General features: G+C 47.8%; 2 protein-coding genes across 2 annotated transcripts in view; one reads left to right on the top strand and one right to left on the bottom strand.

The window, feature by feature from the left end:
• The first annotated feature begins 3,308 nt into the window (after positions 1–3,308).
• Positions 3,309–12,111, top strand: Plet1 (placenta expressed transcript 1). The gene is made up of 4 exons (XM_013009430.1): positions 3,309–3,534; positions 8,602–8,821; positions 9,243–9,301; positions 11,249–12,111. The coding sequence occupies exons 1-4, from the start codon at positions 3,333–3,335 to the stop codon at positions 11,455–11,457; spliced, it is 690 nt and encodes a 229-aa protein (XP_012864884.1). The 5' UTR covers positions 3,309–3,332; the 3' UTR covers positions 11,458–12,111.
• A 5,150-nt stretch (positions 12,112–17,261) lies between these two features.
• Positions 17,262–18,309, bottom strand: part of Pts (6-pyruvoyltetrahydropterin synthase) — a 6,826-nt gene continuing 5,778 nt past the window's right edge. Inside the window, exons 3-4 of the mRNA XM_013009488.1 lie at positions 18,064–18,134; positions 17,262–17,899 (exon numbers count right to left, since the gene is read on the bottom strand). Of these exons, the coding sequence (XP_012864942.1) occupies positions 17,776–17,899; positions 18,064–18,134 (195 nt within the window). The 3' untranslated portion in view covers positions 17,262–17,775. The remainder of the gene's footprint in view (positions 17,900–18,063; positions 18,135–18,309) is intronic.

Genomic DNA, 18,309 nt, shown 5'->3' with positions numbered 1-18,309 from the left:
GTTTCCATTCAAGGTAAACCTTTTAGATTCCTAGTTTCTAGTCTTTGGCTATCAGGAACCTAAATAGGGTAGTAACTTTTTCTCTGAGCTAATAAATACTTGGTTGGTGGTGGTGGTGGTGGGGCTTGGAGTCAGGTCCTGGGTTCTGTCCTTGAGCTCTTTTCAAGGCTAGTGCTCTACCACTTGAGCTACAGCTCCACTTCTGGTTTTTAGATGGTTAATGGGAGATAAGAGTCTCACGGACTTTCCTGCCTGGGCTGGCTTTGAACCCTGATTCTCAGATCTCAGCTTCCTAAGTAGCTAGGATTATAGGCATGAGGCACCAGCACCTGTCTCAAATAAATACATTTTTTATATACATTAATTAAAAGAAGGAAAATTGGCCACCTACAATCTACAGTGAGCATAATTTCACTTTCAAAGGACATTCTAAACTGTCAAAAAGCTATAACATTGGCATAAAAGGCAGACAAAAGTTTTAACGCCAGAATAACAGGCAGGCCTTTCAACTGAGATTTGGCTTTCTTTAAAAAAAAAATCTCGCTATTTTTGCTTGTGTCCATTATTCCATAAAGACAAGCGTCACCAGCCTGGAGTTTAGCAACAAGGGAAAGTGAAGAGCCGCCTAAGGCTGCCTGACCTCTGACAGCTCCCCTGACCCCAGCCTAGTCCCCTGAGTGCAGCTGCAAAGAAGGTGATAGGAGGCGGGGACGGGGCGGGCCCGCTCTGCGCTTGTACACACCACGGAGGACCTGGTGTGAGCAGAGATGTGACCATCAGCCAATGCAATAGAAAACAGCTACAAAAAGCAGACACTAGGCAAGAGTCCCAGATGCCCTACAAAGTACACACATGGCAAATTAAAATCAAAATGCCCTGTGAATACAGTTGAATGCAAAATGCTAGGCAGAGCAGCCGTGGAGTAAGCAGAAGCTTACTGAATGCTGGCCAGGAGGAAGAAGGCAAGTGGTTCTAACCTCTTTGGAAAAACAGCTGCTCTCAATTCTCTAACTGTCCTTCCCACAGGGTCCAAAGAGGCATCTCCTGAAGGACCACCAAGCTTTTCATGGGGTACAGGCTCCCCCAAATAAGCTCCAGGCAGACTCGCAACTCTGGAATGCATGCAGTCGCAAAGCCCGGCCTTTCCAACTGGAACAATTACTCTGACATTCAGTTCCTTACCCAGCTTCCACAGATCCACTGCTAAACCTTGGTGCTCATTGTGTAATCACAGTAGTGGGGTACACGCAGGAATGTGTTAGACAGGAGGAATCACAGGACCCACACACAACAGAGCTGATGAGCCAGCAGCTGATGGTGGCTGGGCGCTTGCTCCCTGCGCCTTGAAGGCACATTCAAGTGTTTAAAGTACTACTCTGAACAGTGTGAATTTCCAGGAGCTAGAGTCCACGTTTCCAGAGCAAGGGGTGGAAGAGTAGAGAGCCATCCCTTAACATATGCACTGTTTTAAAACTCGTTTTCTTCTGTTCCCCGGCCCTCAAGAATAATTGAGTCTTGGGGGCTGGGAAAGTGGCTCAGTGGTAGAGCACTAGCCTTAAGCTGAAGAGCTGAAGGACAGAGTCCAGGCCTAGAGTTCAGGCCCCGTTACCGACAAAAAAAAAAAAAAAAAGAATAATCAAGTCCTTCCTGGTAGAATCAAAGACCAACTTTGTTTTGTAATCTGCTATCCCTGTAGCCAAAGGGAGAGAGGGAGGAAGGGAGGGAGAGAAGGAAGGAAGGAAGGAAGGAAGGAAGGAAGGAAGGAAGGAAAGCAGGCAGGCAGGCACAAAGGAAGGAAAACTATTAGTAATGAATTATTACCTAAACTAAGGTCATAAAGATTTTTTTGGGGGGGTGGTCTGGTCGTGGGGCCTGAACTCTGGGCCTGGGTACTGTCCCTCAGCTCTTCAGCTCAAGGCTAGCGCTCTACCACTTGAGCCACAGCACCACTTCCGGCTTTTTATTCTGCTTATGTGGTTCTGAGGAATCAAACCAGGGCCTCATGCATGCAAGACAAGCGCTCTACCACTGAGCCACCTTCCCAGACCATAAAGATTTATATCTATATTTTTCCCAAGAGTTTTATAGCTTTACATTTAAGTCCTCAGTCAGTACATTTGATTTCATTTTTGTATATGGTATGAGGTAGGTGTGCAATATTATTCTTTTGCATATGGATATTCAGTTATCAAACACTATTTGTTTAAAAAGATCATTTTTCCTCCCACTTTAAGTTGTCTTGCGTAAATCATTTGGTCAGGACTGGGGATGCAGCTCAATGGTAGAGGCCTTGTCTAGCATGCATAAGGCCCAGAGATTCAGATCCTGGGTTCAACTTTAAGAACCATAATATATAGTTATACTATATAATAATATACAACATATATACATGCATGGATACATAAAAATCAGAATACACGTAGTTGTGAGTTTATGTGTGTGTGTGTGTCAGTCCTGGGGCCTGAACTCTGGGCCTGGGTGCTATCCCTCAGCTCTTCAGCTCAAGGCTAGCACTCTACCACTTGAGCCACAGAGCCACTTCCAGCTTTTTCTGCTTATGTGGTGCTGAGGAATTGAACCCAGGGCCTCATGCATGCAAGGCAAGCACTCTTCCACTGAGCCACCTTCCCAGCCCACATGTATTTAGTTATATGTGTGCATATACATTTACTTATGCAGCTTCCTTTTGCTATAGTGCTACAGAGAAGAACAAGAAGAGCAGGGTGGACTTAAGCTTCTTTCTGAAGATATATATAGATATACAAATATATATGCATCTATTCAGACATATCATTCCAGTTCTGTGCTAGGCAGGAGATTTACTGGAAGTGGGATTGCATGCTCAATTAAGGAGAACACATAATAAAACAAAAGAAAATAAGAAGCTACATAATATACCAAGAAAAGAGAGCCTGCATGCCCGGGTTGGCTGCATGAGGAGCAGAGCCTCCACACAGGCCGGTCTGCGAGAGCCGCTACACTCTGAGTTTCTCTCTGCCAGCGATCGGCACTTGTCATGGGCTTTCCTCTACCAACAGATGCCTAAGGGAATGAGAGGCAGCCCAAAGCCACTGTTTGCTCATCCTCCTTCTTGAGTAAAACTGGAATGGCAAAGTACCGCTGGTGGTAGGTGAGCAGAGACTAGTGATTCATTCCTGGTGAAACTTTGGGCCGAATTCCAGAAGGCAGTGTACTTTCAGGAGGGGTGGGAAGAGGATTTGCATGTCTGACATCACCCAGAAGCTCCAGCCCCGGAGCATATAAACAGAAGGAGAGCTGGGCCTCCATGTTACCTGTTCCAGGCCCAGGTGACCTAAGCAAAAGCCAAAACCATGGCGGTACTCTGTGCCATGTTGCCAGGGCTGGGACTCTTCCTGTACCTGGGACTCCACTTCTCTTCTGCCACCGAACCCCCACCCTTCCTCCTCCCAAACGACAAACTGAACTGCCTGAACTTTAGCATAGTCCTCAACACCACTCATCTGGACATCAGGGTTGAAAAAGAAGAGCAGCCAAACTTCCACATCTACACAGGTGAGTAGCGGCCAGGCTGTCAGCCAGCCCCAAGGTCTCCTAGCAGAGCTAACTGAAACTCCATCCCTCCCCTAGCTACACCAAGTAAGTTATCTCTGAAGCAGGTAGGAGATGGGAGGTCGGTGTGTGGGGACTCTTTCTGTCTGTTTCCCCCATGCACACTTGAACCACGGGAAGCATAAAGTTCCCGTGGTCAGATTATCTGAACCCCAATGGGAGCACAGCTGGAGGAGGAAGAGGAGGAGGAAGAAAGGGCGGGGCACTGGATTCCTGGAGGATAGGAATTGCACCACAGCAGCGTATAGTCTCTTCCCACCCGCTGCATAGAACAGCTCCACTGTGGATGGCGGCAAGCACAGGGCCCTAGCCCCTCTCTAGAAGGAACTATTTGCATCTAATCTATGGGTGAAAAAGGTTGTCACCTTTTCTAAGAAGTTCCACGACTTGTTCAGGGACTTAGTGCTAGCAAAGGAGCCTGGGGTCAATGCTCACTCAGGCTCTTAAATCTGTCTTTACATTACTGTGTATGTATATGTATATATATATATATATATATATATACACACACACACACACACATATACATATATACCTATGTATGTGTGTATGTGTGTGTGCACGCGTGTGCGTGCGTGCTAGTGCACTTGCATGCCTGTAACTGGCGCTTGAACTCAAGGCCTCACCCTCTCCCTTAGCTTCTTTGCTCAAGCTCCTCCATTTGAGCCACAGCTCCCCTTCTGGTCTTCATGAGGGGTAATCAGAGATGAGTCTCTTATAGAATTTCCTGTCCAGGCTGGCTCTGAACCTCCATCCTCAGATCTCAGCCTCCTGAGTAGCTAGGATTACGGGCATTGAGCCGCCAGCTCCCCGGCTCATTCGTAATCTAATGTTTTTCTTAGAAGTTTCTGGAACACATTTTATAAATACCCTTTGGGGGTCAGCCAAACGTACCTGTCAAGAAATACGCTGATTGATTTTATAAGAGCAGCAGGGTCTTGAATGCTTGCTTATAAGTGCATTTAGGCCTCCTACTAATCTACTAGGCAGATCGCACTATCTTTCACATCTTGGAGATGAGAAAATGGCACAGAGGCTAAGTGACTGTACTCAGTCACAGAGCTGTGGGAGAGGTGACACGGGAGGTGTCCCAGATTTCCAGCCTCAGAGACCCAGCCCTGAACCTCTGTACATCTCACCACCAGCATAATGAGAGCAGACACTCCCAACTACAGGCTGGAAACTGATCGAGGGGCAAACACCATTCACCTCCCAGTAACGGAGGCGTGCACAAGGTGAAGTCTTCCCCAAGGTCACTAGACTAGAACAGAGCTCATATCTGACCCTAAGTCACACAGCCTAGGTTGATCCTACTTCTTATCTTACCTCTTACTGCCATCCCACCTTTCTTAAAAGTCTGACCGATCTTGCAGAGACCACCAGAGCCATACCCTGGGCTATGGATTCCGCACGCCGCTAGTCAGTGGTCTAGGTATGCCTGCACACACTCAACCTGCTTCTCTTCTTTCTTCCTTTTCCCTGTGGGCTGCAAGTGAAGGCCCCTGATGTAAGAAAACACATCCTGAGGCGGAAGTGGTTGCAAGGCCCTGAAGACCAGGATGTCCTCGGAAGTGAAGGAGACAGGAGGGGGTAGGGAGGCGGAGTGGCAATGCCAGGAGTGTCAGAGGCATCAGGTGGAGCCAAGGAAAGGGAGAAAGAGGAAAGAACCTGGTCTCCTTGAAAGCCTGCCCGTGCTACGCGTGCGCGTGCTTCATCAGATCCCATTTCAGAACTGAAAACTGGGAGGCTGTCTGCGGGAATCTGCCGCACCTTAGGAATGACTTCCATGGAGGGTGAAAACCGTCTGCCCGGGAGGGGGGGGGGGATGAGGAGAGCTGGGTGCCACACACACAGTTACACAGTAGGCTCCACGAACGCTCCATTGCCAGCGTTCAGGCCTTTGGGAGACTGGAGTCGATGCTCACCAGGCCAACCACTTCTCCTTATGATGGTTTTGAAATTCTTTTCCATTTCAACGTTGTATTGACATTGGTAAATCATGTGTGTAATAGCTTAGCAGATCCCCGAGAGCGCTGCAGCCGAAGCAATAGCTTAGAACAGGTGACCTAGGCCTGTTAGAGATCAGGAAAATAAATGCTTAAACCAAATAGGGTGTGGTGCATGCCTGTAACTCCAGCATTTGGGGTGCTGTGGTGGAAGGCTATGCGCTTGAAGCCAGCCTGAACTACCTAGTGAGTCCTGTCAAGGAAGGGAGGGAGGGAGGGAGGGAGGGAAGGAGAAGGCAGGAAGGTGGAAGGGAAGAAGGGAGGAAAGGAGGAAGGGAAGGAGGGAGGGAAGAAAAGAAAGGAAAAAGAGCCCTTGATACCATAACATTTACATGAAGATTGCACCGGGTTAGCATCCATCTCCAGTCTCAGCTTGTACAGGCCAGAGGGACGTGATTCCACCCTTCTTCCTGAACTTCCAGCTTAAAGAGCACCACACCACATTCTAGGTGGCCTCCAAGTACCCAATGATGGGCTGGCCCGATGCTGACACAGCTGAAAACACAGAATGTAACAAGGTCTCCGTCTCCACAGCAAAAGACAGAAATGTCCCGTGTGTGAGAGGGAGGGGCTAGGTCAGTCCAAAGGCAGGACCTGAGGGGTGGGCGTGGAGAGGGATGTATCATGAGAAAGAAGGAAGTATTTCAGACAGGCAGCCCAGCCTGAAGTAAGGTCAGGACTAGGTGTGGGCCAGGTGTGGGCCAGGTGCATTTGCACAACCGGGAGTGCAGCTGTCCTAGAGAAGAACGCAAACAGCAGAGAGAGGCCAGACTCATCACCAGCTGGCCATTATCACCGACAGAGGCAGAAGCGGCGCGGCTTTGGCCAGGAGCGCGTCCTGCGGGCTGGGCTGCAGGATACAATCTGGTGTGGCTAACTAGCGTGTGTTGCAAGGCAGGCTAAGAAGAAGAACCTCAGGCAGGAAATCCAGGAACACAGGAAAGGGAGAAAGGAGGACTTCGCCCGAGGGGAGAGGGGGAAAACAGAAGGGGCAGGCAGGAGGAGTGACATTCTTATGACAGATTCCTATGACACCAGCATGCATCATCCTCCTCCTCATGCACACATGTAGGACAAATGTCAGGTCCTCCCTGAGCATGACGGGGAAACGGGATTTGAGTCAGCTGCTTTTGATTAGCAAAGCAAACAATAAGGCCAAAGAAACAGAACAGGCCAAAAACAATGCAAGAACAATTGTAATTGTTTCTATCACATAATAAAAACCTTTGCAATTTTCTTTTTGATCCTCCAAGGAACCTTTCCAGATTAGGTATCATTATCCCAGACAATAAGAGATCAGGTCCTTAACTCCAGCCCCCTAACTAGGACAGGTACAAAGTAGTTGCTCAACAAATTTTAAAAAGGAAAAAAAATGAAACCAGCCAGTTGCTGATGGCTCATGCCTGTAATCCGAGCTACTCAGGAGGCTGAGATCTGAGGATTACCATTCAAAGCCAACAAGGACAGGAAGTTCATGAGACTCTTATGTCCAATAAGCTACTCAGAAAGAGCCAGAAGGGGTGCTGTGGTTCAAATAGTAGAGCACTAGCCTTGAGCCCAGAGAGGCTCAAGGACAATGCCTAGGTCCTGAGTTCAAGCCCCATGACCAACACACACACACACACACACACACACACACACACACACTCAAACCAAAGCTGGGAGGTGACGTGACTTGCTTCTAAATGTCAAGCCGGAATTCTGTATCAGGTTGTGTTCCTGTGGTGACACACAATCAATTTCCTTTCCACAATGGAGAAATCTCCAGAGGGTGGCTGAGTGGCCCTGGAAGTCTAGCATGGAGGAATTTATTCACAGGGCTCGTGGGAGGGAGGAAATGAAGAGGCAGGCTTGCAGTTCACCCTGCTTCAAGTGTGAATGCTGCATGGTGCAGGTATCAGCAGGCCCCGGAGCGCATGCCAGGCTGGGTCACCGGGGACACTCGTCTAGGGGGTGTATTTGTCTGCTCCTTGGAGGAGACCCTTGGGCTCAGACGTTTTGATCTCTTGTTGGGTCACAATGTTCCTGAGGCTGGGAACAAGGCTTGGCTTTACTTAGCAAAGGTGTTTCCAGGTGTTTATAGAACACTTCCCAGGAGCCCACCTGGCCCTTTCCTGACTATCCCCTAGCTCCCCCTGCGAGGACCCCTGCCCCCTCCCACCCCATTTCCCCTCATCCTCTCCTCCTACAGCGAGGCCCTGGCTGAGGTGTTCCGTTCAGGACCTCCACCCGCTATGTAGCAACACCATGGCGGGAAGAGGCTCCTTCATGAGCCTTGTATTGCAGAACACTTAGAAACACCAGAGAAGCACTGGGAAGAAAACAGAAGTGAGGGGCTGGGAAGGTGGCTCAGTGGTAGAGCACTTGCCTTGCATGCACAAGGCCCTGGGTTCGATTCCTCAGCACCACATAAGCAAAAAAGAAAAAAGCCGGAAGTGGCACTGTGGCTCAAGTGGTAGAGCGCTAGCCTTGAGCTGAAGAGCTGAGGGACAGCGCCCAGGCCCAGAGTTCAGGCCCCATGACCGGACCAAAAAAAAAGAAAACAGAAGTGAGCTGTGATCTCATGACCAGGAAAGCATCACAGTCAATATCTCCATAGATGTCTCCTTCCATTCCCTAACTTTTTTTTTCGGGGGGGGGGTGTCTTTCCTAGGGCTTGAACTCAGGGCCTGGGCACTCTGCCCTTGAGCTTTTTCACTCAACGCTAGTGTTCTACCACATTGAGCTACAGCTCCACGTCCAGTTTTCTGGTGGCTAATTGGAGATAAAGAGTCTCATGGGTTTTTTTTCCTGACTGGGGTGGGCTTTGAACCGTGATCCTCAGATCTCACCTTCCTGAGGAGCTAGGATTACAGGCATGAGCCACCAGCACCTGACTCATTCCTCAACTGCTTCATAAAACTGGGACCATGTGATGCGCAAGTCTCCTCTTAACTCCACCCCCTCATCCCTGGGCTCCCACCGACAGATGGCTACCTGCTTTCTCCCCACCCTCTCCTCCTAGTGTTGGTTCCTGTGAATGACCAAGTCAGCGCGGTGGTCCTGCAAGCTCTGGAAAACAACGGCTCTTTCTACAGCCGGTCAGTGGGCATCTGGCTTGGAGCCAGCAAGACATGCTTTTTCAGCACAATTGGGCGCTATGACATCAACACGCCGAATGCCACGCTGCTCAGGGCCTCCTGGAAAATCCCCAGTCTCGTGCCTCCATCTCAGATCAACCTACAGTAAGCACTTCCCGGCTTTTTTTGCTTCACACGTTTCCATTTCATGTGGGCTGTGTGGGGTTTGGCATTAACCTAAGAGGACAAAAACTGCAGTCTGGGTGTGTGGTGCCTGATCTCCTGGCTGGAGGAATTTAGTCAAAGACAATCTAGAACAGATCAGGAATTAATATGTGCTCACTGAGCCATAAAGGAAATAAACACAGGGTGAGAAGGGGGAGAGAGAGAGACAGAGATAGAGAGACAGAGACAGAGAAAGAGACAGAGAGACTGAGAGAGAGACAGAGAAAAACAGAGACAGAGACAGAGAGAGAAAGACAGAGAGAGAGACAGAGACAGAGAGACAGAGAGAGAGGCAGAAATGGGAACTGGACGTGTGAATTCCAGAGACCCTCACCCTATCTCTCATTGATTTGCCCTCCAGGGTCTTCATTGTCAATCACAACAACACGGCCACCTTCTCTTCCAGGACACTGGACAGAGGTGAGTTGCTTTCCTGCCCATTTGCATACCCAATCAGCCTGGAAATGTTCTTTGTGGATGCCCTAAGAAAAAAAAAAGGAGACAGGGAGGGGGGTCTTTGAATCATGCATTCCCGATACCAGTTAAATCTTCCAGCACCGCTGCACCTTGCAACCTACATAAAATATGTTCCCAGGGCTGGGGATGTGGCTCAGTGGTAGAGTGCTTGCCTAGCATGCATGAAGCCATGGTTCGATTCCTCAGTACCACATACACAGAAAAAGCCAGAAGTGGCACTGTGGCTCAAGTGGTAGAGTTCTAGCCTCGAGCAAAAGAAGCTCAGGGACAGTGCCCAGGCCCTGAGTTCAAGCCCCAGGACTGACAAAAAAAGGAAAAAAAATCTGTGTTCCCAATACCACACAAAAAGTCAATAGCAAAATGGGGACCCTAATTCTAATCTTAGGCTTACCTAGACTTACATCAAAACTAAAATGACAGATTTAATGATCTTTTTAAGTACATGATTCACAGAACAGGAATAATGAAGTCTTTCTCAATGTCCAAATAACAGGACTCCCTCATGAGCCCCAGAATACTGGAAGTTACCCATTGTCTTACCATTCACCCAGTAAACGTGTGTTCAAGGGGGATAATTATTTCCAACAACAACTTTTTTTTTGGGGGGGGGGTGGTGTCCGGTCGTGGGGCCTGAACTCTGGGCCTGGGCGCTGTCCCTCAGCTCTTCACCTCAAGACTAGCGCTCTACCACTTGAGCCACAGCGCCACTTCCAGCTTTTTTCTTTTTGTATGGTACTGAGGAATTGAACCTAGGGCCTCATGCATGCAAGGCAAGCGCCCTATCACTGAGCCACCTTCCCAGCCCCTCCAACAACTACTTTTAAAGCAATTATACCTAGAACAACTATGACATAAAAGTCTTAACTTGCTTCCTTGGTGGCCTTCTCTCTGGAGAAGACTAAGATGTTTTCTTCCTCAAGAACAGTTTCAAGATGCATAGAGGTGTAAATGCTAAAGGAGATGTTTATTTCTAACCAAGGCCCTAGTAACTCCAAGCTAGCAAAATCAAGTTTGAAAAAAAGAGGTAGGGCATGGTGAGTCATGCCTATAATCCCAACACTAGGGAGGCTGAGGTAGGAGGATGGAGAGCTTGAAGTCAGTCTGGGTAGTCTTACATAATGAGATCTTGTTGAAAGAAGAAAGTTATGGGTCCAACTCTGGCTCCATACAAATTCTAGAGAAATATTCCTCCTGGGGTTTCCCCCTAAATGGCCTAAAGACCATGCCAATCAGACTAGAATGCCAAAGGCTGCCCAGGGCTGGGAAATCACTCGACAGGTTCTCTTCCTCCTCCTTCTTCTAACCAAAGAGTTTTCCATTGGTTGAAGTCGATCTCTATGGTCACTCAGATCCTTGCAGTGTCAAAGCCCCCAGCTCCTTTTCTCGGCATCACACAAGGCCTTAGGACTACAGGGCTGGCTTCGCTACTTCTCCTAAAGCTCTCCTCAGAGAACTGGTGTCTATCTGGTCAGATCCCTGCCATTGAAACAGTCAGGGATCTGGAACGTGCATCTTTCTCCTAACTGGAAAGCAGAGATGGCAGTTCTCAGATCTAGCCCTTGATATTAGCAAGAAAAACTATAGCTCTGGATTGGATCTGTGTACTGCTTAATCGAACAGGAAAGACATGAGAGTATCTGAGGGCAGCCTCTTCACCCCAACAATAAATTCATAGACATTCAATAGGTCACCCTGGAGCCTCAAAGGACTGTGGGTAGGGACTTAATGATTTTGGTTATTTTACCCTGTGTTTCTACTTGCTGTGACCCTGCTGTGCACACACCAGACTAAACTCTGCCTCCAGCAGTCAGCGTCCCTGCTGCATCTAGCCCCACCCACCACCCCACAGAGGGTCTCTCTGATACAATGGGGATTTTGTTTGTTTTCCAGCCATGATGACAACTTCCACCGCCTCCTCCACCTCCACGATTTCCAGCACCAGCCCAACTACCAAGACTGTCTCAATCACAATGTCCAAACCCAGGGCCAAAACCACGACCGCAAGCACAAGAAGTCTGGCTGTCCGAGCTTTCAGTAGCCCCATTGTTGGTGCCATTCACATCTTGTTCGTTTTCCTCATCAGCAAACTCCTCTTCTAAGGAAACCCAAGAAAGCCATTGTCCGGCCTCCTGGGCATCTCTCAGACCAGGGCTTCAGTGCATGCGAGTGAAGACTCTGAATTCTCAAACGTGCAACTCCACTACCGGCCACTGCTACAGACCAAAGACTCATGGCCCTCACGGGGGACTTGGGTGACACAGATAGCTCCACCAGATTTCTCAGGGCACAAAGCACCTGCCCTTGTCATGACAGGGAATCTGCCTGTCAGATTCACATGTCCTCAGCCGCTCTGAACTTCTGTGCATTGCCAAAGGATTCCTCCGGCCCTTCTGAGTTTCCGAAGGAAGAATGCTTCCTAACTTTCAGGATGATCTCAGGTTCCTGACCAAAGCTATTATGGTTACACAGAACTTCTGACTTGTGTTGACTCCAGGAAGACAGGAAAAAAGGAGAACTGGCTACTGTCAGTTCCCAGGTTCCACACCAGTAGGTTTTGAAGGGTAACAGATTAGGAAGGTACCATGTGAGCAGCTAACTGCAGGGAAACTTACGCTCTACAGGCATTTTTCTAAATCACATCAAGGAAATGGTATTTTGAACAAGAATAATGAGTGTGTTAAATTCAAGCAGCTCTTTAATGAGTGATTGACTTTCAATAGAGGATGTTATCTAATTTTACTCATTTACATATTAAAAACTAATGGAATGATGAGTGTGTATTATGTTTTCAAGACAAGTCCTAAAGACCTAAATGTTCATTTTCTTCCCATACAAACAGGTCATTTGCTACCTAATAGCAATTTCCAGTAAGAAAAGGGCAAGGTATTTCTAAGACTTAGAATACATTGTGAAACCAAAAGAAAGCATGGTATTTCCAACAGTGAGCATGGTATAAGGAGCAAATTTCCCTTTACTAATTAGGCTATCTTCCAGAGAACTGACACCCTCAAATGACAGAGCTTTCAGATTGCTCACAATTGCTCCCTCTCCCACAATTAGAACACTCTGTGATATTCCTCACCCTCCCTGCTTTGCTTGAAGAACTCCTCCTGGGCAGCTATTCAGGCTGCTTACTCAAGCATGCTCTGCTTGACTGGTTAACTGCTGTGGAGACCTATTGGTTACCATTCTTTTCTAGCATCCCAAAAGGACCTGGGGGAGGAGGGAGGGCCTCACAACTGTCATCCTGCCTCCTTAAAGAGGCTGAGTTCTGAGGATCTCGGTTCAAAGCCAAATCTGGGCAGAGAAGTCAGTGAGACTTTTATCTCCAAGCAACCAACAACAAGCCAGAAGTGGAGATGTGGCTCAGGTGGTAGAGTGCCAGCCACCTTTGAGCAGAAAAAGCCAAGGAGGAATGCTAGGTCCTGAATTTAAGTCCTAGAACTAGCAGGAAAGAAAAGTCACTAGAAAGAACTCCACGACAAATCTTTCCATCCAAAATGGCACGCTCCTGGCCTTGTCAGAACGCTGCCTGAGGGGCAGGGTCCACAGCAGCCCCGAAAGAGGAGCAACCATGGCCCTTCACCCCTATCCCCAAAGGTCAGGCAATTTTCTGGAATGGGAAAAATCCCATGAATGCCCATTTGATCAGCATGTATTTAAAATACCGTTATCATAGTTTTTGTCCTACAATAGCTCTTACCTGGTTAATATTTATATCCTCTCCCCTTTAAAAAATAAATGTGTGCGTGCGTGTGTGTGTGTGTGTGTGTGTGTGTGTGTGTGTGTGTGTAAGATATCCTATGTCAGTACTCGGAACTTCCCCAGACAACACTTTTCTGATCTAGAGAATGGCCAAACCCTGCTGTTTATCAGCAGATATTAACTGAACACCTTCTCTGGGCCAGAGAAGTACTTGGGGCACTTACACAAGGTGTCAGCCCAGAAGCCTTCTCCCTCAGGCTTCACAGGCTCTTGTCCTAGACAACACTAGGCCATGTAGTAAAGGCAGCAGGTGATCAGCCCCTACCCCTATCCCTGAGAGAGCGCTCTATTGGGACAGCTATGACTATATAAGGCAGGGAGAGCCCCAAATCTTGGAGATAATAAAAGGTCACCTGAGACTATAGCCGGCACTTCTTCTCACTTCCTCTCACCTGTGAGATGGGGTCTTGGGCGTCCCCTTCCTGGCAGTGAACCTTTCCCTTGTTCTGCCTACCTGGATGTCCGCATGATTTTCTAACACAAGGCGTAGATCCCCACCTGAAGAATCTCTCACAGACAGACTGATTCTGGAACATCTTCCATGTGCTGCCGCTGTAAGGTGCTCTCACGAGGGTCACGTGTGAACTGCTCACAAAAATGTACTGCCCTGAAAGATGCCCCATTTATTGTACATTTTATTTTTAAAGGTAAGAAGTAAACAGAGGTTCAGAGATGTTAGATAACTGGCCTAGGAAAACAGAGCCCAGGGCCGGGCCTGGTGGCACCGGCCTGTAATCCTAGCTACTGGAGATGCAGCCATGGGGCTGGGGTGGGAGGGAGACCAGCTGAGGCCAAAACAAGTTTTATGAGACTCCATCTCAACCAACGAGGTAAGGCGAGGTGGCACACGCCCGCTATCCTGGCTTCTGGGAAGCACAATGTCTAGGCACAGTGTCAAGGGCCAGTCAACCCCAGTGACACAATGAAGCACAAGCAGGAAGATGGCAGCCCAGGCCTAAAGCAAGACTCCATATCGGAAAGAACCAATGCAGAAAAGGGCTGGAGGTGTGGCTTAAGTAAGAAACCTGCCTGGCACGCCCAAAACCCTGAGTTCAATCTCCACCACCACCAACCCCCCCCCTCCCCAAAACAAGCAGACAGCAACACCTACCTGCTCCGAAGATGGCTTTCCATTTAGCCACAAGGCCTTGAGTCGGCCCTGACCTCAGCTGGCTGATACAGAGGAACAGCCCCGTCCTGCTCCACTGAGTGCGGAACACAAACTACAGCACTGGCCACAGGGAATACTCCTCGATACAGTGTAGCTGCCATAGCGAAGTGTTTTACTATACATCTCTTTGAGTTGTCTTCCCGAAGCTGGTTAAGTTTCTTCAGTGCAGACATTCATGTTTTCATCAACTGGTAAGTTTTCAGCCATTATTTCCTTACTCTTTGAGCTCTCTCCTCTTCTGGAAATAATTTAGACAGGCATTGTTTAATTTGATGGTATCCCACAGATCTTTGCAAGTTTGCCTAAGCCTCTTTATGCCTGGGGACACATCCTGCCTCCGAAATCTGGAGGGAAAATCATCTCAATGCACCCTCTTTACTGGAACGTTCCGGTGGGGCCTGCCGAGGGACCTGTCTGAGGTCCATGTCCAGAGGCCGTGGGGACAGCTCTTTACCTGAACAGCTTTGTGAGTTCCAGCTTCTCTTTATCTAACAGTTAAGGAGAGAAATCGATATCACTCAGAATGCAAATGGATTATGCCTGAGAAAGCCAGATAAATCTGTTTGAAGAAACTCTTAGGGGGGAGTTTATGTTATCACAGTGATTATTTTCTAAGCTGAAGCGTGAAAGAATTGCTGAAGTATGCTGCTATCTGACGCATGCTCAAGAGATTTAAATCTAATATATATATATATATATATATATATATATATATATTCATATATAAAGAAACACAGGCCCAGACGATTCTTTAGAGATGACAGGCACATTCCTTTATTGAGTAAATACTTGCAGTCTGCCCTTAACACCCTCAGACTCAACGATTTCACCACAGATCCAAACTATCAGGAAAAAAATGTGTTTGTGGCAAACACAGCAGACCACCTAAACAAGACACTGGATTAGGTAGTACAAGTAATGTACAGATGGCTGGCAGGGCACGAGAGCATTGTGTAGGTTATATGCATACTAGAGGGTCTGGAGTACTGATGCACTTGGGTATCTGCAGGGGGGCTGGAGACCAATCTCCCAAGGGCACGGAGGAATGACAGGTCTCAGGTCTCAGCACCTGCTGTGTAGGAAGCAGGGCTGGGACCTGGGGAAATAGGAGTGAATGAGGCAGGCAGGGCCCCAAGCTCTCAGGAAACTGACATTGTGGTTGGGATAGGCAGTAAACTACTGTACAAAGAAATAAGACAAAGAGAAACAAATATAAATTGCTAAAGTGTCAGAAAGGGAAGTGTATAGTATCATATAGATATATATAGATATATATAGATATACACATACATACATATATCACACACACACACACACACACACATATTCAGGGTGGTCAAGGAAGGCCCTAGCAGACAGTACCAGGCTGAAATCTGAAACGTGCTTAGGTTTTTTTTGAAGGGATTAGGGCAACAGGGAATACAGCTGGGCAGGAATGGAGAAAAGGACCCTGGGACCAGGATGTAGTGAGGGACTTGGGCTTGTACGTACACAATGGCTGGAGCTCACTGAAAGAACATGGTGGGGGGTGTGGAGGACATTGTAAAAGCAAGAGGCAGCTTCAGGCACAGCATGGGGTAGGGAACAAGGTCCAAACTGCTCTTTTAGAAAAATCCACTGGAGTATGAAAGAGAACAAAGGGGAAGCAGGAGACCAGTTAAGAGGTGACGTCAGCAATCCAGATGAGAAAGAAATGGTAGCAGTTCGGACGAGGGTGGTAACAAAAGAAATAGAGAGGTCGCTGGACACCCAGCCAGTCGGGAGACTGAGATATGAGAATCAAGCTGCAACTCTAGCCTGAGCAGAAAAGTCCTAGCAACGCTATCTTGACTTAACCAGCAAAAAAGATGAACTGGAGGCATGGCTCAAGTGGTTGAATCCCAGTGAAAATAAGCTAAGCAGAAGCTCAAAGCCTTGAGCTCAAACAGAGAAGGAGAAGGGGGTGGGGGAATGGAGGGGAGGAAAGAGGAGGAATGAAGGGAGGGAAGGAGGGAGGGGAGAGGCAGACAAGACTCATAGAGGAGAAGGAATGGAACTTCCAGCTTTCTGTCTTGAAGAACGGGATAGTACTGGCATTTAAAAGAGGGGTGAACTTGCCTCAAATAATGAGGATTTATTTCTTGAGTATATTTAAGAGCACAAACCTGAATTGCCATATCTTAAGTCAAACATGAAGAAGGGAGGAGGAGGAGGGAGAAGAGGAGCAACAGAAACAGAGGAAGAGAAGCAACAGGGAGTATGAGGAGGAGGAAAAAGAAGAGAAAGAGAAGGAAGATGAAGAAGAGGAGAAAGAAGAGCAGGAGGAAAAGGAGGAGAAAAAGAAAGAGAAGTAGAAAAAGAAAGAGGAGGGGAAAACAAAGGAAGAGGAGGAGGGAGACTCCGTTTCAGTTCCCTTTTTTCAATTAACTCTGTACCTGTCTGGCTCAAGGTGAGAGGGCGGAGCTCTGGCTCTGTGCAGCCTGAAGGGGAGGAGACACACACTCTGGTCCATCTTTCTCCAGCAGGATCAGGCATTCTGGGCATCACGATGCACTCCCGGGGGCAGTGTTTACCTGGGACATCTTCCAGAAGTGCGCCGCCGCAGAACCTTGCTATAAAGTTAAATTGTGTGAAACCAATTCCGTGTGTGAAGGAGGCGAGAAAGTAGCTCACACATATTAAGAGCAAAATGGGCACAATCTGTTCCCCATCTTTAAGGCACTATCAGTTCCAGAAGGCAGTGGAAGGCTGGGTGGATCACTTAGCCTGGGTCAGGTGCACTAGCATCCTTCCCAGGTGACCTTTGCATTCTGGCCAGGTTTATGACCCACGGGCGGCTACTCTCAGTTAAGTTGACACAAAATGGCAGCTACTCATAAGATATGATGACTATCTTGTTAGGCCAAGGCTCTGTTGCTTGAATCACACCTCAAGCTCAATCCACTAAGAAATAAACATATTGTCTCCAGACTTTGTGGTCGCCTGAATTTTATTTTTTTTATAAGATTTAAAGGGAAACATTTTTTTCCACTTATACCAAGGGGGGAAAAAATGCTAAAAAGGGGGGATGACAGAGAATGCAACACAGATAGATTTCTTCTGCTTTCCGATAATCTCATATCAAGACATTTGGCTGGAATAACATCATGTTTGATTTACAGACAAAAGACCCCAAGTGGCATGCAGAAGGGCCAGGGTACGCCCCGGGGAGGGCGGAGAGCACGCATCGCATGAGTGAGTGCAAGGCCAGGGTCCCCTCCCCAGCTGCAGATACATCTTCAGAGTACGTGTCAAGCTTGATGGTATAACAGCTGTACATTTCCAACAGTTCTTAGAAGTATTTCAGTAGACAGACACTCCAGAACACGAGGCGAAGGCACCGGAGATTGTTTACTTAATGTTCTCAGGGACTAAAGATCTTTCCCCAGTATTAAAAAAAAAATCAGTCTTCTGACAGCAGTAACACCACACACACACACACACACACACACACACACACACACTATTCTCCCTTATAGACTACAATGTTGTTGTCAGTTTCATACACTTTGACCTTATAAAGAGCTCCCTCAGGAAGCAATTTCTGGAGATTTTCCCAGATGAACACAGCCACATTTTCGGTTGTGCTGTACAGAGAAAAGGAAAAAAGTAAAGAAGTTCAAGGTGCATGTTAAGAAACCAAATTTCTTGTTGAATATTTACAGAGAACAAATTCTGACTGAAAAGTATCACTAGACTAAAAATTTGGTCACCCAGCAATCAGATGAAATGTTAGCTCTGCGATGCCCACCTTACAGTGTCCGCAAAGTACGCCACGTCCAGGTCCAGGTTCTTGTGATCGAGGGGCTCCATGATGGCCTCCTATGGGCAGAACAGAGCCACCACTCAGCATGCAAGGCCCCTAAGTCTCTGAACCTTACCTCATCCATAGTTGGGACTCCATGCCATTCAGTGTTCTCTCTGGGACCAATAAAGCAGGCCTACAAGGTTTAGAGCTGCAAAATCAAGTCTGCCACAGCTCCCCGTAATGCTGAGC

This window comes from Dipodomys ordii, unplaced genomic scaffold (genome assembly GCF_000151885.1).
Source record: "Dipodomys ordii isolate 6190 unplaced genomic scaffold, Dord_2.0 Scaffold10, whole genome shotgun sequence".
Classification (NCBI taxonomy): domain Eukaryota; kingdom Metazoa; phylum Chordata; class Mammalia; order Rodentia; family Heteromyidae; genus Dipodomys; species Dipodomys ordii.
Note: the sequence above shows the minus strand (reverse complement) of the source record. Positions and strands in the feature narration are given on the sequence as shown.